A 22,896-nucleotide genomic window follows, 5' to 3' on the forward strand; every position below is an offset into this window, starting at 1 on the left:
TTACCAAAAAAAAATTCTCAAAACAAAGATATAAAAACAATACAATTAAATATAATCTTTACCTAAAAAAAAATTTCTCAAAGCCAACCGACATTCATCTACCACCTGTAAATTCATCTACGACCTTTAATCTACAACAAGATAATATAATAGTGATTACAAAATTTTAGTTTTGATGAAAATAATTCTTGTCTGAGCAAAAATCTTGACATAAAGAATACTTGAATAAAAACAAAGAAGATATATATATATATATATATATACCTACACGTTGAATTATATTATGTTGATAAAAATAGTGAAGCAATTGAGGGTTAGAAAGTTAAGCATCCACCAATCTAGACATGCAATCGAATCAAATTCGATGAATATCAATCATATTTTCGCATCTCAATATTTATAGAAGTATTTTCTTAATAGAGTCCTATTTTAGGAGTATTTTTCTATCCTATTTTAGGAGTATTTTTCTAATTGCTCAGCACAAAAAAATTTTAATTGATTCTCCTTTCATATATTTTAGGAGTCCCATTTATTTTAGGAGTCTGGTTAATATGATAAAAATAATTAAATAATAAATTGAAGAAAATTGTGAAAAGACAGTTTTGTCTAAATGAGAATCTTTTAATGAAGGACAAAAAGTTCAAATCACTTTTACAAGGGTATTCACACTTTTGATATATTATATATATATATATTATGATTTGAAAGAATTGAATCTGAAAAACAAAGTTATGAATCTGGGAAAAAACAATCCACTTTGTATTGAGGATTTTTTCTTTTTTAATTTACGGCTGAAAACCTTTTATAAATAAAGCACATCCTAAAAGTAATATAATTATTTTCCATGATTACAATTACTAATAGATTGTTGAATATTTTTTTCCTTATTTTTCTTACCATCTAATCCTAATATAATTCTTTTACGTGATTACAATTAATAGGTTGTTGAATATTCCTTTCCTTATTTTTCTCTTATCATATATTTTAGGACTCATTAATTTAAATATTATAAATATAATTAAATTGTGAAAAGACTATTTTGTCAAAAGAAGAGACTTTTAATGAAGAGTAAAAATGTTTGAATCACCTTTGTAGGAGTGTTCATACTTTTAATATATTATAGATTATAGATTATAAATATAGATTATAGATATGGATTATAGATTATAGAATAGATTATAGATTATAGATATAGATTATAGATTAATACTGAAAAAAATATAAAATTATTGGGAGAATAAGATTCCCTAAACAATACTACTCTCTAATGAAAATTCTAAGAAGGAGATCTTTTTAAATAAGTAAACCTTTTTATTTTAAACACAATTATGGTAAAAATTTAAATAAGGTAGTAAATTCTGGGCAAAACCCTAACAATTGCTATGCATTAATTACACTTTTACTTAAGAACTATAGTCGAACCAAATAAAGAGAGTCTGAGCATTATAGACTGACTTTTTGGATGATGTTCTGAATATTAATTAGCTGTCTAATTGACATAACAAATTCTTATCATCTTGAGAATCAGCATGTTAAGAGGTACACATCTCTCTTTTCCTTTTGTTCTTTTTATTAAGTTTTAATGCAAGATTACACAACTTGTTCTATCAGGTAGTAAAGGAGCTAATGCTGATCGAGAGTATACAGAAGATCGAATCAGTGTTCTACCAATTAATGTTTTAGATTATGTTGTTGAGCTCCTGCCTATTGAAGACGCAGCAAGGACTAGTATTTTGTCCAAAAAATGGAGATATATTTGGGCCATGTCTCCCAATTTGGTGCTGGATAACCTATTTTGCAATAAATTAGCAAAAGAGTCTTGCTCATTTTTCTACAATACTGTAGATAATATTCTGTTACAGCATATTGGAGACATTGTGAAGTTTGATCTCGATGTTTCAGGACTAGGATTGCCTTGGTATACAGATATTGATAGATGGATGCATTATGTCACTAGACATGGTGTCAAGAAGCTAAATCTTAACGTGCCCAAAAATAGTACTTACAAAGTACCTTCTTATATATTTAATTGCTCAACGCTGACAGATTTGACGCTCTCCAATTGTGTCTTCAAATCGCCAACCTCTTTTCTTGGCTTTCAGAATCTTATAACCCTTTGTTTAAAAAGCATGACATTTGTGCCAACCGCAGAGTTTTGTGTTATCAAGGTTCCCCTTCTTGTTGATTTGATTCTCGACTGCTGTCAAGGCACTCGATACTTGAATATTGTTTCACCGCAGTTGGAGTCCTTAGTTGTTTTCCGGAGTGACTGTCTCGAGCTAAATTGCTTTAGGAATTGCAAAAAATTGAAAAGAATTATATTTTCTGGTACAAACAAAGTGGTTGATGTTTATCCAAAATATCTTGAAAGCTCAACTTTGGAGAAATTTCTTTTCAGCTTGCCTACACTTGCGATACTTCATTTGGAGTCACATTTTCTCAAGGTTGGCAAGTGACATGTTTTACTTGGATATATATCTTGTAGCCTGTAGGGATATTAATCATGTCATTCTAATTGTTGTATTTTGCCAAAGCTTCTGGCTGCAGACAATATTTCTAAGGAGCTTCCTTTTGCACTAGACTGCCTGTGGCATCTATCATTACATGTAGACTTTGGCAAATTGGATCAGACTTCTTACGCACTCCAATTAATTAAGATTTCCCCCAATTTAACTCAACTCCGAATTTGGGTAAGCAGTGTACCCCTTGATTATGTCATATGTGTATATATAAACAATAATTGCTAGTTGCTACACTGACTTTGGCGTTTATTTTTACCATCAGGTCTTTAATACCAGTGACAATGCTGAGGCTGTTTCGGAATATCTAGACTCACCGGCTTGCTTAGAACAACCTCTCAATAAGCTCAGGCATGTAACCTTGCATTTGTTCAAAGGTTCAAAAACTGAGCTTGCTTTAGTTAAGAAGTTGGTTGCTCACACGCCATCTTTGGTAAGGATGTCCATCAAGCCGAATAAAGTAATGGATTCCTGGAAAGAAAGGAATATCGCCATAGAATTGATGCGTTTCTCCAGAGCGTCTCCCAGGGCTGAGTTACTATATTTGCCGAATGTGGTTTAGAATATTTTTAGTCGAGATTGCACTTGTATTTTCCTCATTAATCACAATTGTGGATCCTTTGAAAGTATTTGTTATTTCTTATTCATTTCCGACAAGGTTGTGTTTTCCTTAAACAAGATGAGACCGTGACAGAAGTTAGAAAATAATAGGAATATTATATATACATCTTAAATAATTACAACAAGAGAATAATAAGGATATATACTAAATCTTTTTTACCGTGAACAAACTATTATTACACACGAGATTTGGAGCAAAATTTGATAATCTCAAAAGATTATACCACGCTACTCTTGACCATGATACTACGACATTTTTTGACATTAATGTTAAGAGTTCCATTTTGGGCCATACGTAATTTGTGCAGCGTCTATTTTGCTTGAGACTAAGGCCGTAAAGCGTAGTTGTTATTCTTGTTTTGCGTCTAACAACATTTTCTTAAGCAACTACCTAATCTGAGACTTGTAGGTGGATAATATTGTTACATGAAAAGCTTACAAAATGCAAGGTAAGGTGTTAACCTTACACCATCCATTGCTATATCTAAGATAGAGAACAACTCCATCCTATTACAAGCTGAGATCATCTTCATTCCCACACTAGTTTTGATAAACAATCAGCCTATTTGTTCTTCATAGGTACATATCAGTCTGTTAGGATGCCTTAGCTACATTCATCATCCTTGTACTTCCGCTTCCACGTACATTAATGATAAACCACTCATTTTATTGTGACCTTCTCTTGAATTCTAAAAATCACTTCCGTCACTCAACCCAATTGGGAAGAACACATAATGTATGTTGTTCTTGGCTTTGCTATTGGATACTCTGGCTGGAAAGTCGGAATAGGAGAACACTCATCTTGTGGTTGGATTTTACTGCTTACTCCCTCCGTTTTTATTTGTTACTATTTTCGTAATTTGATTTTCATGTTTACTTGTCATTTTTGACAAATCAAGAAAAGACCAAAAAAAACTTTCATGTTTTACCCTTTAACATTAATTATTATTCTCCAAATTATTTTTCAGTGCCAATTACTAAACCTCAATTATTATAGTCAATTTGGTAAAATCACTATACCAATTATTTTTGTAACCGAGAGCTTATGATATTATGTCGACTGTGAAAATCTTGAGAATTGGATGATGTACAATAGAACAGTATGTTCCTTGTCAACCGTAGCACCTGGTTGAGCTTCTTTATTGCTAGACTAGACTTTCTCTGTATTGGATTGAACAATGTGATCATTCTTTGTTGGCTTTATAAGTGAGTATCTTTTCACTGTCAGCTATTTCTTCTGCTTTATCTTCTATCTTTTGTGTTCTTTTCAGTGGTGAAAGCATGGAACTACGGCATTTGAGTTGGAACGCAAAGGTCCTTGCAACAGTTGACAATCCATAAACTTGCAAAACTCAATTGAACAGCTGATTAAAATTTCATTTATTGAGAGAGCATAGTGTGGGTCAGTGGCGACTATGATCTGAGTTTATCATTGAAGTATGAGGAACCGCTGAAAGACGCTCTCAAGGTGACAATGCTCCGGCAGGATCAAACATTGTCACGACCCGATTTCTCAAGTCGCAATGGCGCCTACTTTAACCCACCAGTAGGCAAGCCAAGCCATAGTCCGGAATGATAAGTAAAGGGCTAACAGGTAGAGACCAAATAAAAGATCACGTATAATGATAACAACAACAATAATAAGTGAAAACTAAGAAGGGAGCATATATATTATATCAAAATGAGAGAAGGAAAAAGGACCAATTATACAAATAAATTCCTCCCAAGACCTGATAAAGTCAGTACTAGAGCCACTACTAACAGGTACTCAGAGTACTAGACAAAATTCTAAAATGTAAATACTATATTCAAACAGTCTCGAGTGCAGAAGACTAACTAGAGTAGATAGAGGAGGATCAGCCTCGGACGACAGCAAGCTCACCCTGCTCTGAATCAGTACTGGAAGGTAGGAACTACGTCAACGCCGACTGCTAGTATCCGATTCCGCATCAGGAAAAAGATGCAGAAGTATAGTATGAGTACCAAAGCAACAGGTACTCAGTAGGCATCATCGGCCGACTGAGCTCAATACAAAAAAGGTATAACTATAATGCGAAGGCATAATTTGAGTCATCAGTAAATAACGATGGAAAGGTAAACAATTACCAAGTTACGCAATGGTTGTAAAGGAATAAACGTAAGCGATACAGAAAAATAAATAATGCAGTAATAACAAACAAATCAAACATAACCTAACTGGACCCCCATAAGCCCGCTAGGCACACTAAAGAAGACAATTAACCCAACCGTACCCCCATAAGCCGGTGGGACATACAAGTAATGAAAATAAACAAAAATAATCTATAACTACGCTGATCCCAATAAATCATGATAGTCATCCAGATGTGCACCGGACTTGAACCGGCACCAATGGGTAGTAACGAGAGGCCAGACACCGGACTCGAATAGATAGTAATGGATAATAACAAGAGGACACGTACCGGATTCGTACCAGACATAGTGGGTAATAACGATAGGCCACATATATATGTAACTCATATTCAGATGCCGGACTCGAACCAGAACTCAGAGGAACCACAACCATAATCAGATGTCAGACTCGAATCGGAATTCATAGTAACAATAATAATCAAATGTCGGACTCGAATCGAAACTCATAGTAACAGTAATAATCAAATGCCGAACTCGAACCGGAACTCATAGTAGCAATAATGAACCAACGTCGGACTCGAACCGGAACTCATAGTAACAATAATAATCAAATGCCGTACTCGAAACGAAACTCATAGTAACAACAATAATCCAACGCCGGACTCGAACCGAAACTCATAGTAACCATACCCAAAGGTAATATTAAAATCCATACCACACCATAACAATATCAACGTCTAAATAATCATCCGTCAATCTTAATTAAAAAGGGATAAATTCAAGATTTTGCAATTTAGTTTCACGTCCTAAAGTAATAGATGTTATATTATATTAAAAGATAATATTTCAATAATTACAAGAAAGGTATCCTAATCCGGATAAATAAGACAGTTTAAATAAATCAAATAATACTCATCTACAAGCCCTTATCCAAAACTAGCATAATAGTTTACAATTTCAGTAAATAAGTTCAATCTAAAGGTAGGGTAAGCCTTGGACGCCAAAGCTATAATATCTTTCTATGAAGCCTCCAAATAGTATCTCGCTAGAACCCGAATCTATACACGCATATCTAGCAATCCAAAATATTTACTTTATGATTTGAAAAGTTGATAGAATTATACAAGATAGACGAAAGAATATTGCACTTTAAAATGGTAAATGCCTAAAGGTGGCAGTGGATAGTTGAAAAGTTTCCTTATATTAACTTTTAATTGGTGGCCACGAGTGAAAGTTAAAGCATAGCCACAAATTAACTTTTAATTACTCCATTATATATATTCAGATATTTATAAGCTCGTGATAAAATAATTATAATATTTTAACTATACCACAATTAATAGAAAAATATTTCTAATAAAACCTCTATTATATAATAATAATATTTCAATATTTCTAAATTTACTATCTTCACTTAAAATATTAATAAATCATAAAAGTCTATTATAAAGTGATATAAATATATCATCAGTTAAAGAATTTTATCAATATCAAAAATATTTTAGAAGGGTACTAAATTATATTTCTACCAAATGCCAAATTAAATTAAATAATCCACGATACATCCAGATAGTACTACAATTATATGAAAATACAGAAAAATGACTGTAAGGGTCATTACAATATCCACTACTAAAAGGACTTTCGTCCACGAAAGTAAAAGATAAGGTTATACTGGAAGTCTCAAACAAGTAGAGATACTGGGCACTCATATCATGCTTGGGAGGAAGGCCGGGTAAGTCAATCAGAACCACATCGAGAAACTCGCAAACTAAAGAGACGGAGTTAAGCGATAGATTCTCTGTACTAACACCCCGAACATAAGCAAGAAATGACTCACAACCCCTCAATATCAATCTCCTAGACGAAATGTAAAAATAATCCCCATCGATACACAGTTGATAAAACCCTGCCACACAATCGGGGTACGCCAGGCAAGGCTAAAGTAACGGTTTTAGCAAAACAATTCAAGACCGCATGGTAAGGAGATAACCAATCTATGCCTAGAGTCATATCAAAATATACCATATCTAGGACAATGAGGTCAATCTGAGTATCAAACTCCCGAATAGTCACCAAACAAGATTTATATACCCGATCCACTACTCAAGAATCACTCATTAGGGGTAGCCACACATAATGGCACAGATAAAGACTCCGAACATAAACCCAATCACGATGCAAAATAAGCAAAAACATATGAAAATATGGAACAGGGATCAAACAAAGCAGAAGTTAGCTGATGGAACACGAAAATCATACCTATGATCACAGTATCCGAAGCCTCAAACCACTACTAGACTGGGTACCTGCCCGACCGCCTGCCCTACTTCCCTACAGACCACCTCTAGAACCCTGGGAACCACCTCTACGACCCTGTACACCACCCCTGCCTATCAGCGGCACTGATCTAATCGGTTGGGCAACTAGTACTGAAGGCTCAATCATCCTTCATTGAGGGAACTCACGAGTAAAGTGACCAATAACCCCGTAATCATAACATGCCCCAAGCACCCTGCTCTGTCTAAAAGGTCCAGTAGATCCGGAATGACTACCCCAACTTGACAATCCTAACTAAAAATCCCTCTGCGGCTGGATACTGCTCAAACCACTAGAACTACTATAGTTAGGCTGACCCCTGTCGGATATCTAAAACGATGCCTGAATTGGCCGACTAGGTTGACCCAAATGCTGAAAAGGCTGCTGCTGAGGGTACCTACCATGAAATCCTTGGCCTGAGGACTGTGAACTGCTGTAGCTACTCGGGAATCGTGGTCTCTTATCACTGCCCCCTTGGGCTTCACTATCCATCTTCTCTATAGAATAAATATGCTCAACTACCTCTGAAAAAAACTTTCTTGAAGTCACTAAACTCTGTGTAGTCCTACGAAGTGATAATCTCAATCCCCTGACAAAGCATCAAATCCGCTCGTACTCTGTATCCAAAATCATAGTGACGTGTCTGGCTAACTCATGAAATCTCACCTCATATTCAGCCACAGTCATAGAACCCTATCTCAATGCTATAAACTCATCCTAAAGATGCTCGCGCACGCTGGGAGGCATATACTACCCTAAGAAAACCTCAGAGAACTTAGTCCAAGTCACTGGTGGAGATCCAGCTGGCCTGGAATCAAGATAACCTCTCCACCACCTTCTCGCTGCTGTATCTAATAGATAAGAAACAAAGTCCGCTCCTCGCACCTCAACCAGCCCTAAATTCTGCAACCGCTCCTCGCAACTAGATAGAAACTCATGAGAATCCTCTCCCCGGATCTCGACAAACCTGGGTGGAGTAATCTCAAAAATTGATCCAATATTTTCTGCTCCTCTGCAGACATAACTGGCGAGGCTACTACCGGCTGTGGGACTACTGGTATTGGTGGAACCTCCACCCTAGGCACCACTGCTGCAGGCTGTGCCCCCTTAAATCAACACCACCCTGTGCTGCTGGCTGAGCTCCCATGGCCGGTGGATTGCCAACTAATCCCAATAATCGTACTAACGTATCCTGAAGAATCGATGAAGATATAAAGTCTGGTGGAGCTTGGGCTACCCCCTGGCCCACCTGCTGATATGGTGGAATACTTGGAGCTCTCTCAATCCCCAAAACTATAACAGGATCAGGCGATGGATCTTTGGCATGATCTCGAACAGGGGCTGCTGCTCGACCCTTTCCCTGATATCCTGGTAGACCTCTACCCAAAGCTAGAACTCTAGAAGCGAACTCGGGGTCAAGATCCCCTGCTCTCGAACCTTGCATCTTAGCCATCTGCGTGAAAAGTGAATCAATAAAAAAAAATTTCAACCAACCTAGACTCAACGCACAAAAATGGGTCAAGAAAATAAAAATTTTCCCTAAAAATGCTTTGTAGCCTCCCAAGGATAGGATACAGACGTCTCCGTACCAATCTGCAAGACTCTACTTAACATCGGCTACAGTACTAACAATACCATTGTGACCTACGCTCTGATACCAAGCTGTCACGACATGATTTCTCAAGTTGCGATGGCGCCTACTTTAACCCCTCAGTAGGTAAGCCAAGCCAAAGTCCGAAATGATAAGTAACGGGCTAACATGCATAGACCAAATAAACGATCACTATAATAATAAGAACAACAATAATAAGTGAAAACTAAGAAGGGAACATATATATTATATCAAAACGAGAGAAGGAAAAAGGACCAACTATATAAATGAATACCTCCCAAGACCTGATAAGGTCAGTACTTGAGTCACTACTAACCGGTACCCAGAGTACTAGAATAAAATCTAAAATGTACACACTATACACAAGCAGTCTCGAGTGAAAAAGACTAACTAGAGTAGATACAGGAGGATCAGCCTCGGACGACAGGAAGCTCACCCTGCTCTGAATCAGTACTGAAAGGTAGGAACTACGTCAACACCAACTGCTAGTATCCGATTCCGCATTAGGAAAAAGATGCAGAAGTGTAGTATGAGTACCAAAACAACAGGTACTCAATAGGCATAATCGGCCAACTAAGCTCAATACAAAAAAGGTATAACTACAATGCGAAGGCATAATTTGAGTCATGAGTAAATAGAGATAGAAAGGTAAATAATTACCAAGCTACGCAACAGCTATAAAGGAATAAGCATAAGCGATACAGAAAAATAAATAATGTAATAATAATAGACAAATCAAACATAACCTAATTGGATCCCCATAAGCTCGCTAGGCACACTAAAGAAGACAATTAGCCCAACCGTACCCTCATAAGCCGGTGGGACACACAAGTAATGAAAATAAACATAAATAATCTATAACTGTATTGATCCCAATAAATCATGATAGTCATCCAGGTGTGCACCGAACTTGAACTGGAACCAGTGGATAGTAACGAGAGGTCAGACACTAGACTCAAACCTATAGTAATGGATAATAAGAAGAGAAAATGTGCCAGATTAAAATCGAACATAGTGGGTAATAATGATAGGCCACATATATATGTCACTCATAATCAGATGTCGGACTTGAACTGAAACTCAGAGAAACCACAACTATAATCAGATGTCAGACTCAAATTGGAACTCATAGTAACAATAATAATCAAATGTCGGACTCAAACCGAAACTCATAGTAACAATAATAATCAAATGCCAGAATCGAACCGAAACTCATTGTAATAATAATAATCCAACGTCGGACTCGAACCGGAACTCATAGTAACAATAATAATCAAATACCAGACTCGAACCAAAACTCATAGTAACAATAATAATCCAATGCCGGACTCGAACCAGAACTCATAGTAACCATACCCAACGGTAATATTAAAATACATACCATACCGTAACAATGTCAGATTCTAAATAATCATTCGCCAATCTTTATTAAAAAGGGATAAATTCAAGATTGTGCAATTTAGTTTCACGTCCTAAAGTAATAGATGCTATATTATATTAAAAGATAATATTCCAATATTTACTAGAAAGGGATTCTAATCCAGATAAATAAGATAGTTTAAATAAATAAAATAATATGCATCTACGAGCCCTTATCCAAAGCTAGCACAATAGTTTACAATTTTAGTAAATAAGCTCAATCTAAAGGTAGGGTAAGTGTAACACCCCGTATTTTCCTAGCATAATCTAAGTCCCAATATGTGAGTATTCGTATATGAAATTTTTGAAACACTCATTATTTTTCAATTTAGAGCCTACCATTGTGTAGGAAATTTAATTACCTTTCCTACGATATAAAATTCGCCCAAATCTGATAACTGGGTAAAAAGTTATGGCAATTTTATATTTAAGTCGTTAAACACCATCATTTTAACCTTTAGCGCATCGCGGAGAAGGACAATCTCCCATTTGGCAAATTCCAGTAAGGATCCACAATTCTGGCGCGTCGTTCTATAGGCCAACTTGATATTTTTCCATTTCCAGTGTCGTAGCGCGATACCACCGCATCGTGGTGAACTTCCAGGTCCCAATCAGCGAAGGACCATGATTTCCCCGCGTTGCGCCATAAACTAGTTTTCCAGTTGTCCAATTCTAGTGACACAACGTGATAGCACCGCGTTGCGCCAGCCCAAAAAATTAATATTTTCAGTCCGTTTCGAGTTTTAATTCCAAGGGCTATTATGTACTTTTTCCTTAACCCAATCATCCCCAAATATTAAATTAAGTCCCTAATAACCTAATTGGGCATTATTCCAATCAATATTCCCCCAAAATCAAGAACATTCTCTCAATTAGCAAAATCCTAACCTTCAAGAATCAAGGTCAAATCTCAAGAACTCTCCATCAATCCTTCTAAATTCATCATCCCAGGTATGTTAGATTTTCATCCATGGATCTCTTTCATCCATAGAGTCCAAGTATCCATTTTAATTACAAATCAATCATCTTTTCAAGTTAATTAATTTAAATTGTGATTTCACCCATGAATCTCGATGTACTATTGATTTTATACCATGATTCAATGAAATTATTGCTGTTATTCAATCCTTCATATTTTAATATTATTATTTATTGAATTAAATCATGATTTAATACTATTATTCGAATTTATGCTATTTCTATAAGTTTCATGACATTCCTATGATTTTTTAAAATCATGAACTACAAGTGTTTTGTAAAATGCCTACAAGAGTGATGGATTTAATAAAAGCCTTTATGCTTTGTCCCCCAAGCTTTAATGTTTTTTTAATATTGTTATTTTGAGGCCTGGGGGTATTGAATACCCGAAAAACCATAGTTTTTTAATTAGTCTAGTCTCAATACATTATAGAATAGTCTCCAGATTGTACTATGAGCACTATCAGAATAGTTAGATATCAGTCATTAAACTCTAAATAGTCTAGTATCTCAGTGTCTTTCAGTTGGGGGTAGGATTTAGCACCGAGCGAGTACAGGGATGGAGGCTTCCCAGTCAGATAGGCAGAGTCGTTAGTATCAGTCCCTATACTCCAAAACTATGTAGCCAACATAGGATATGAGAAGTCACCAGTTAGATTAGGCTTAACTATCTCGTAGGGGTAACCCGTCAGTTTAGGCTTGACATCCTTAGTCCTTTGGACATTATACAGTCTAGTGGATCCACACTACCAATGTTAGTACTCGTGACACAGTATTAACACCCATCCAACTGGGGTTACTAGTTGGATCTCTATTAGCTCAAATTAGGAAATGTCGGTTAGATGATACCTCCTACAGTCTCAGATATAGTCCTAGTTCAGTTATGTAGTCTTAGAGTTGTTTGACCAAAGCATACAAATATCAGTTACTTTATTTTACATATTTTACTCAGTCCATGTTAGATGCTTGGTCATGCATTTTCAGTACCTACAAGTTTTAGTTTTTCTACTCAGAACTCGATGTTTTACATGTGTAATTAGTTAGTTATTATTATTTCTATTCATGAACCCATGCATATCAGCCTACCTCATTTAGCATACCAGTACATTCAAAGTACTGATCGAATACCTTCTCTTTTATGCTATAATGTCTCACATCATAGGTGTTGATGCTCAGTTCCCAGATCGCACCTAGATTCCCAGATTATCAGCAGTACAGTAGCAGTGGTAAGTCCTCATCATTCGAGGATAGATTATATTACTTTATGTCTTTATCTCAGTAGTTAGTAGAGTTAGTTAGGAGTCTGTCCCATCAACTCACAGTATTCAGTTTAGATGATTTTCATACACTACAGTTAGCTATTCAAAATATTCAGATTTTAGTATTATGCCAGATTCATAATTCAGTAATCATTTCAATATTAAAACCTTATGGCATCACAGTCAAGAATAAATACCCATTTTCTAGAATCAATGACTTATTTGACCAACTTCAGGGTGTCAGTTACTTTTCCAAGATAGACCTCAGATCAGGATATCATCAGCTTAGAGTCAAAGAATGTTACATTTCGAAAATAATTTTTTGAACCCGGTATGGTCACTTCGAATTTCTAGTCATGTCCTTTGGTCTCACGAATACCCCAACAGCCTTCATGGACTTGATTAATCGAGTGTTTAAGCATTACTTGGACATGTTATCATAGTCTTCATCGATAACATTTTTGTTTACTTCCGTAATGAAAATGATCATGCAGACCATCTCAGGATAGTGTTACAAACTATTAGAGCCCATCAGTTGTTCGGTAAATTCAATAAGTGTGAATTCTGGCTAAGATCAGTAGCTTTTCTTGGCCATATTATTTCTGGTGATGGCATTAGGGTTGATTCTCAAAAGACCGAAGAACTGAGAAACTAGCCTAAACCCATCTCTCCATCAGACATCCGGAGTTTCTTTGGTTTGACTGGCTATTACCGATGGTTTGTAGAAGGGTTTTCTTCTATTGCATCACCCATGTCCAGATTGACCCAGAAGAAAGTTAAGTTTCAGTGGTCAGATTCCTGTGAGAAGAGTTTTTAGGAGTTGAAGACTCAACTCACCTCAGCCTAGTTCTTACTTTACCAGATGGTTCTAATGGGTTTGTTGTGTACTGTGATGCATCCAGAGTAGGTTTGGGTTATGTGCTCATGCAGAGAGGTAAGGTCATAGCTTACACCTCCAAACAGCTTAAGCCTTATGAGAAAAATTATCTGACTCATGATCTTGAGCTAGCAGCAGTAGTATTCGCCTTAAAGATTTGGAGACATTACTTGTATGGGGTGTATGTAGATGTGTTCACAGATCACAAAAGCCTCCAGTATGTATTCTCTCGGAAAGATTTGAATTTACATCAGAGAAGGTGGTTAGAGTTATTAAAAGATTATGACATGAGTGTTCTGTATCATTCAGGAAATGCCAATGTAGTGGTTGATTCTCTCAATAGATTGTCTATGGGTAGTGTTGCTCATGTTGAGGAGGTAAGAAGAAGTCAGCTCAGGAAGTTCATCAGCTTGGCGGACTAGGTGTCTGCTTAGTCGACTCAGCATAAGGTAGTGTGTGGGTGTAGAGTAGTTCAATATCATCTCTAGTTTCTGAGGTAAAGGAAAAGAAGGATAGAGATTTCAGTCTAGTTAAGTTGAAAGAATCAGTCAGAGATCAGAAAGTGGAGGTCTTCTCTCAAGGGGTAGATGGTGTGTTGCGCTGTCAGGGTAGATTGTGTGTGCCTGGAGTAGATGATTTAAGTCAATGAATTCTCGCAGAAGCTCATGGTGCGCGTTACTCCATTCATCCAGGGGCCACTAAGATGTACCACAATTTGTGGGAGATCTATTGGTGGAGTGGAATAAAGAGAGATACTGCAGAGTTTGTAGCTAAGTGCTCTGCATGTTAGCAAGTTAAGGTTGAGCCCCAGAAGCCTAGTAGGTCCATACAGGTGTTCAGTATTCCCATGTGGAAATGGGAGGAAGTGAACATGGATTTTTTGACAGGTTTCCCTCGTACCCGTCATCAACATGATTCTATTTGGGTTATCGTTGACAAAATAACCAAATCGGCTTATTTCTTGCCAGTCCATACCTCTTATTCATCCAAGGACTATGCAAATCTCTATCCCAGAGAGTTGGTTAGGTTGCACGGTGTTTCCTTATCTATCCGCTTTGATAGAGGTACTTAGTTTACCTCTCACTTCTGGAAAGCATTCCAAAAGGGTCTTGGTACCCAAGTCCATCTCAGTACAGCCTTCCACCCTCAGACAGACGGTCAAGCAGAAAGGACCATTCAGACTCTTGAGGATATACTAAGAGCAAGCATTGTTGATTTCATGGGTAGTTGGGATGACCATTTACCTTTGATTAAATTCACATACAATAACAACTATCATTCCAGTATCCGTATGGCTCCTTTTGAGGCTCTCTATGGTAGGAGATGTAGATATGTAATTGGTTGGTTTGAAGTAGGTAAGGCCATAGTAGTAGGGCCCGACTTGGTGTTTGATGCACTAGAGAAGGTTTAGTTGATCAGAGAAAGGATTAGGGTTGCCCAGAGCTGATAGAAATTATATACAGATGTGAGGAGAAAGGTTCTCGAGTTTGAGGTTAGGGATTTTGTGTACTTGAAAATCTCTCCCATGAATGGAGTGAAGAGATTCGGCAAGAAAGGGAAACTCAGTCCGCGATATGTCAGTCCGTTCAGAATCCTCAGTCGTTTAAAAAAGATAGCTTACGAGCTTGAGTTGCCTTAAGATTTAGCCTCAGTACACCTAATGTTCCATGTCTCATTGTTGAAAAAGCGTATTGGTGATCCAGCTGTAGTTTTTCCCGTAGAATGTGTAGATATTCAGAACAGTCTTTCCTATGAGGAAATTCTAGTCGAAATTCTAGATCATCAAGTACGTAGACTAAAGAACAAGGAAGTTCCACTAGTCAAAGTTCTTTGACGGAACCGTAGAATGTGTAGATATTCAGAACAGTCTTTCCTATGAGGAAATTCTAGTCGAAATTCTAGATCATCAAGTACGTAGACTAAAGAACAAGGAAGTTCCACTAGTCAAAGTTCTTTGACGGAATCAATCCATTGAGGGAGCCACTTGGAAAAAGAAGCAGATATGTGGACAAGTACCCTCATCTTTTCTCCGCGAATCCAAATTCAGTATAAGGTACCAATCTTCTTAAGATTTTTCTCTATCATGCTCAGTTTCAAATGTACATCTTATTCATGTCAGTCGTGCATACATGAATCAATTTAGTCATGCATTCCATGCATCATACATGCATATTCAGTGTGTAAGATCGGTCTATCAGTTTCCTCAGCTTAACCATTTTCATTCGGGAATGAATGATCCAAAGGGCGATATTGTAACACCCCTTATTTCCCTAGCATAATCTAAGTCCCAATGTGTGAGTATTCGTATATGAAATTTATGAAACACTCATTATTTTTTTTAGAGCCTACCATTGCATAGGAAATTCAATTAGCTTTCTAATGATATAAAATTTGCCTATATTCGATAACCGGGTAAGAAGTTATGGTGATTTTATATTTCAGTCGTTAAACACCATCATTTTAACCTTTAGCACGTCGCCGAGCAGGCCAATCTCCTATTTGGCAAATTCCAGTGAGGGTTCGTGATTCTGGCGCGTCGCGCCATAGGCCAACTTAATATTTGTCCATTTCCAGTGTCGAAGCATGATACCACTGCGTCGCGGTGAACTTTCAGGTCCCAATCAGTGAAGGACCTCGATTTCCCTGTGTCGTGCCACTGACCAGTTTCCAGTGATACGACGCGATAAAGACGCACCGCGTCAGACCAAAAAATTAGGATTTTCAGTTTGTTCCGAGCTTTAATTCCAAGGGCTTTTAAGTACTTTTTCCTTAACCCAGTCATCCCCAAACACGAAATTAAGTTCATAATAACCTAATTGGGAATTATTCCAATCAATTTTTCCCCAAAATCAAGAACATTCTCTCAATTAGCAAAATCCTAACCTTCAAGAATTAAGGTCAAATCTCAAGAACTCTCCATCAATCCTTCCAAATTCATCATCCCAAGTATATTAGATGTTCATCCATGGATCATTTTGATCCATGGAGTCCAAGTATCCATTTTAATTATAAATCTGTCATCTTTTTAAGTTAATTAATTTAAATTGTGATTTCACCCATGAATCTCCATGTACTATTGATTTTATACCACGATTCAATGAAATTATTGTTGTTATCCAATCATCCATGTTTTAATATTATTATTTACTGGATTAAACCATGATTTAATACTATTATGTCGAATTCATGCTATTTCTACAAGTTTCATGACATTCCTATGATTGTTTTAAACCATGAACTACAAGTGTTTGGTAAAATGCCTACAAGAGTGATGGATTTAATAAAAGCCTTCATGCTTTGTCCCCTAAGCTTTAGTGTCTTTTCAGTATTGTTGTTTTGAATCCTGGGGGTATTGAATACCCTAAAAACCATAGCTGTTTATTTAGTCTAGTCTCAGTACATTACAAAATAGTCTCCAGATTATACTATGAGTATTATCAGAATAGTCAGATATCAGTCATTAAACTCATAATAGTCTAGTATCTTAGTGTCTTTTAGTTGGGAGTAGGATTTAGCACCGAGCGAGTGTAGGAATGGTGGTTTCTCCATCAGATAGGCAGAGTTGTTAGTATCAGTACCTATACTCCAAAACTACGTAGCCAACGTAGGATATGAGAAGTCACCAGTTAGATTAGGCTTGACTATCTCGCAGTGGTCACCCGTCAGTTCAGGCTTGACACCCTTAGTCCTTTGGACATTATACAGTCTAGTGGATCCACACTACCAATGCTAGTACTCGTGACACAGTATTAACACCTATCCAACTGGGGTTACTGGTTGGATCTATATTAGCTCAAATTAGGAAATGTCGGTTAGATGATACCTCCCACAGTCTCAGATATAGTCCCAGTTCAGTTATGTAGTCTTAGAGTTATTTGACCAAACCATACATATATCAGTTATTTCAGTTTACAGATTTTACTCAGTCCATGTTATATGCTTGGTCATGTATTTTCAGTACCTATAGATTTCATGTTTTCTACTCAGAACTCGATGTTTTACATGTGTAATCAGTTAGTTATTATTATTCCTATTCATGAACCCATGCATATTATCCTACCTCATTTAGCATACCAGTACATTCAAAGTACTAATCGCATACCTTTTCTGTTGCGCTATGATGTCTCATATCATAGGTGTTGACGCTCAGTTCTTGGATCGCACCTAGATTCTCAGATTATCAGCATTACAATAGCAGTGGTGAGTCCTCATCATCCGATGACAGATCATGTCTTTATCTTAGTAGTTAGTAGAGTTAGTTGGGGGCCTGTCTCATCAACTCACAGTACTCAGTTTAAAGGTTTTTCAGACACTACAGTTAGCTATTCAGATTATTCAAATTTCAGTATTATGTCAGATTCATAATTCAGTAGTCGTTTCATTATTAAAACCTTATGATATTTCATTTATTTTTTCGTATTAATGATTATATTATTCAGTGCCCACAGCAAGTACCAGCCCATGGGTTAGCTTGTGGTCCCTCGAGACCGTAAGCACCATGTAATGACTAGGGGGTGGTCTCGGATCGTTACGGTAAGCCTTACCTACCTGGACGTCAAAGCTATAATATCTTTCCGTAAAACCTTCAAATAGTATCTCACTAGAACCCGAATCTATATACGCATATCTAGCAATCCAAAATATTTACTTTATGGTTTAAAAAGTTGATGGAATTATACAATATAGAAGAGAGAATATTGCAATTTAAAATGGCAAATGCCTACAATTTCAGAAATCCTAAAGGTGGATGTGGATAGTTGAAAAGTTTCCCTTGCTTTTTTTTTTTTTTTTTTTTTTGTTAGATAAGACGAAAGATATATATATAGAGAGAAAGTTACACAAATTGGTGGCCACAAGTGAAAGTTAAAGCATAGCCACAAATTAACTTTTAATTACTCCGTTATATATATTCAGATATTGCATAACTTGTGATAAATAATTATATATTTCAAATATATCACAATTAATAGAAAAATATTTCTAATAAAACCTCTATTATATAATAATAATAATATTTTAACATTTTTAAATTTACCATCTTTGCTTAAAATATTAATAAATCATAAAACTCTATTATAAAGTGACATAAACATATCATCATTTAAAATTTTTTATCAATATCGAAAATATTCTAAAAGGGTACTAAATTATATTTCTACTAAATATTAAATTAAATTAAATAATCCACGATACATTTAGCTAGTACTACAATTATATGAACATACAGGAAAATAAGGGTCATTACATACATTCAAGAAGCAGGTATTAATTAATGTACCTACAATATACATATTTTGTTAGAGATTTGAGCGACCTCAACGTGAAAGTAGCCAATTTATTATAAAGGTTTTGTGAAATCACGACATATTAAAAATGTCGCAAGTATATAACCTGCGAACATTGTATATGTACCGCAGGTCAATTTAAGTAACACAAATATGATATATCCAAGAAAATAAGAAGGTGATGAATAAGTTATAGTGGACAATATGTTACTGTTCTTTAGGTTTTTGAACTTCATCGCCTGCACTACACACAAAAGGATATGATGAAGGATTTGAGGTTGCAAGAGTTGAATGGAGCTTAGTTTAGCAGAAAAGGCCGTCAAGGAAATCCGGCTACATTTGGAAATTTTATCAGACCATCTATATCTGTTGGTTACTGCTTCAAACCGGAGAGAGCAGGATGATGGCTGTCCGAATGTGACCTCTGCTTTTCTTCCCCCAAGGATTCTTTGATTCTGTGACTGACAAAAACCACGGTTCTAAAAGAATGGAAAATGTTGGAGTTGAAAAGTTCTCGATAAACCTCAATCAGCCACTTTCAAACAGTAGCGAACATCGTTCCATTCTCATTACCGAATACGAAGAAGCTGACTTAACCATCAAATATCTGGACAGTGATGATCAAGTTCCAAGCACGCCCGAAAACAAAAACAAGAAAGACAAGCACGATTCAGTGTCTTCTCCTGAATGTAAGACTCAAGATTTTGTCAAGGATAGTGGTCCTGATAGATCTCTTTCGTCATGCAAATCTTCTTGTTTTGAGGACATTTCAAGTGGTATCGAGACAATGCAATGCGAAACTCAGTTGGGAAATTCAAGTACCCTCATATGTGAAACACTTGAAGCAAATATATCTCCATGCCAAGAGGATGTCGACTCCTCCTGTAACAACGATAACTAGATGGGAGAAACATCGGAAGTCGATGGTCAGATCATAAGAGGAGCAGTGTCTCTCATCTATCTTGCACTGGAATGTTCTGAACTAAGCAATGCTATTAGCAGAGACAAGATTGAAGGTGAAAATACGGAACAACCATAGTGTTCTTTAGACCTGAAAGCTCCATTGACGACTGTTGTGTGACCTCAAATGCATTTGAATTTAATGCCACAGAGAGAAAGGACTATGGAATAACATTGAAGAGTGGAAGGAGAATGAAAGCTTTTCAGCGGGATATCATGCCAAACATGGCAAGTACACTTTCTAGGCATGAGATTTGCGAGGATATAAAGATTATGGAGACCGCACTTAGATCAAGAGAATACAAGAAGCTTAGGTCCAAAATGACTGGTGGAAACAAGTGGTTCAGTCCTGTGAGAAATAGAAGGTCTAGACTCAACTATGTAGGCCGCAAGTATTATTCATGACTTGTTGATTTCATCATCGATAGGAGGAATTAAATAGTGAGCAATTTAGCAAAGAAGATAGAATCAAGGATCTGTTTTGGAACTTGTAGCTCTTGACCATGATACTATTTTTTGACAATCTATGTTAAGAGTTCAATTTTGGACCATACTTAATTTGTGCAGGACTGTGTTTTGAGACTGAGACATAGTTGTTTGTGTTTTGCCTCTAACGACATTTTTTAAACAACTACATAATCTGAGGTATCTAGGTGGATAATTTTGTTAAATCATGAAAGATTACAAAATGTGAGATAGGGTCACCATCTCTGGCTATATCTGAAGACATAACAGACCTCCAAATTATTACGAGAGATAGCCTTCATTTCCACTTGGTCCTTATAGGTATGTATGTATCTGTTAGGATGCCTTAGCTGCATACATTACTGTTTTTCCACTTGTACATACATTAATGATAAATAACTCGTTTCGCTGACCTTCTCTTGAATTTTTGAATACACTTTTGTCACTAAATGTTGATTTTCACCTTTCATCAGCGAAGAAGATAGATGATCAACATCCTTCTTCGGAGAAACAAACAGTAAAAGATTGTCGGAAGAAACTTTTATCTGATAAGTTAAATTTGGCTCTTTCTGGACTTATGAAAAGCATTGGGCCTCAAACCCAAATTCACCATAGAGAGCCAAATGTTAATCCACACACCAGCTTCTCCATACAGAATGAATACAACCCAAATACAAAAACAATATCTGGATAATGTAGTGTACAGATTTACTGTTCTGTCCTTGTCTACATTGTTGAGAATAAATTAGTTATACCTCAATCAATCATGTATAGGCCAGCTGTGATGTTTGTCAGAGGCTAGAATATTCTTTTCATTCTCTGCAATTGTATATATATATACACCTAACAGTGCTCTATCAATGGGGAAGAGGAAATTTCTCAATTCTAGTTTTTACTTTTCCAACATGGTATCAAAGCAATAAGGATAATTTTCCTTTCAATTTTTTTTTCCTCTTCTTTTCTCTTGTTTTGATTCCCAAAACTTCATCATGTCTACAAGCACAACTCAAGTCACTGATTCTGCTATGAAAAACAACTCTCTTGACACTTCCATCCACTTCTATCTTCACCTATCTGACTCCCCTGGTATGTTACTTGTAAGTTCCATATTTGATGGGAAAGAATATATTGGATGGAGATTTGTCATTGTTTTGTCAGCTAAAAATAAGCTCAATCTCATTGATGGTACCTTATTTGAACCTTCTCCTTCTACTGCTCAGCATAAATTTTGGTCCAGGTTTAATGACATGGTAATTTCTTGGATTCTCAACTCTCTCTCAAGGGATATCGCGGATTCTGTGCTCTATTACAAGACTGCCAGAGAGATATAGCAGGAACTCGCTGATAGATTCGGGCAATGCAATGGTGCTTAGCTTTATCAACTTCAGAAGAAACTCAGCGACACTATTCAGGGATCATCCGACATTGCTGGATACTATACCCGGGTGAAGAAATTATGGGACGAATTAGATGCCATCAACACTTTTGATCACTGTTCTTGCAACTGTACCTGTGGAGGAAAGAGTAAGACTTAGAAATCTCATCAAGATGGTAGATTAATTCAATTTTTGATGGGGTTTAATGAAAGCTATTCTGGGGTGAAGAGCAACATTCTCATGCTAAATCCACTCCCTAGTGTGGCACATGCCTATTCAATTCTTATACAGGATGAGAAACAAAAGGAGGTATATGTAGCTGCTCATCTAACCGAGGGTGCTTTCTTAGCTGCAAATTCAAGGTTCACTAACTCAGCAAGACATTCAATAGATCAATGATTTTTAGGACCAGAGGGGAAATTCAAGCCAAATTTTGACAAACCTTTTAACAAACCTAAGGGAAAGAAGTTTTGTAGTCATTGTAAGCTGACTAATCATTATGTGGATAGATGTTATAGGTTAATAGGTTTTCCCCCAGATTTTAAGTTCACCAAATCTCAGCAAATGGCCCCTAATAATGCTGGAACTCCTACTCAAAAGCAGTACAACAATATGAAGGCCACAGGTTTCACTGCCATGAAAGGGTCTGGTGGTGGAAATCTGGTTTCTCCAGAGCAACAATCCGATATCTATCAACTACATCAAGAGGTGAAACTTGGTCAACAAAGTGTACAAACTTCTACTACCACTATTTCTGCCAACTGTGCTGGTATAATCACACCTCTTTTTAACCCTAACTCATATTATTTTCTATCTCTCATTGATTCTTCATCTTAGATTCTTGACTCTGGTGCATCAGAGCACATGGCTTATGATTTAAGCCTATTAAGTAATGTTACTCATTTTCCCTCAACTTTATATGTTCACCTACCTAGTTCTCTTAAATTAAAGGTCACTCATAGAGGAAGTGTTACTATTTTCCCTGATCTCATTTTGGATAATGTTCTCTTTGTGCTTGATTTTAAATATAATTTGCTATCAGTTCACAAATTCACTTATCAATTTACTTGTCGGCTCATTTTCTTTTCTTCTGG

General features: G+C 36.4%; 1 protein-coding gene across 1 annotated transcript; it reads left to right on the forward strand.

The window, feature by feature from the left end:
- Positions 1 to 1,529: 1,529 nt before the first annotated feature.
- LOC107861252 (F-box/FBD/LRR-repeat protein At1g13570-like) lies at positions 1,530 to 3,081 on the forward strand. The gene is made up of 4 exons (XM_047409849.1): positions 1,530 to 1,539; positions 1,612 to 2,444; positions 2,535 to 2,690; positions 2,785 to 3,081. Exons 1-4 carry the CDS (start codon positions 1,530 to 1,532, stop codon positions 3,079 to 3,081), a joined length of 1,296 nt encoding a protein of 431 aa, XP_047265805.1.
- Positions 3,082 to 22,896: the final 19,815 nt, after the last annotated feature.

This window comes from Capsicum annuum, chromosome 1 (genome assembly GCF_002878395.1).
Source record: "Capsicum annuum cultivar UCD-10X-F1 chromosome 1, UCD10Xv1.1, whole genome shotgun sequence".
NCBI lineage: Eukaryota > Viridiplantae > Streptophyta > Magnoliopsida > Solanales > Solanaceae > Capsicum > Capsicum annuum.

Coding starts and splice junctions, on each gene's coding strand:
- LOC107861252 (XM_047409849.1), top strand. Junction 2,445..2,534: donor TGGAGTCACATTTTCTCAAG/GTTGGCAAGTGA, acceptor ATTTTGCCAAAG/CTTCTGGCTGCAGACAATAT. Junction 2,691..2,784: donor TAACTCAACTCCGAATTTGG/GTAAGCAGTGTA, acceptor TTTTACCATCAG/GTCTTTAATACCAGTGACAA.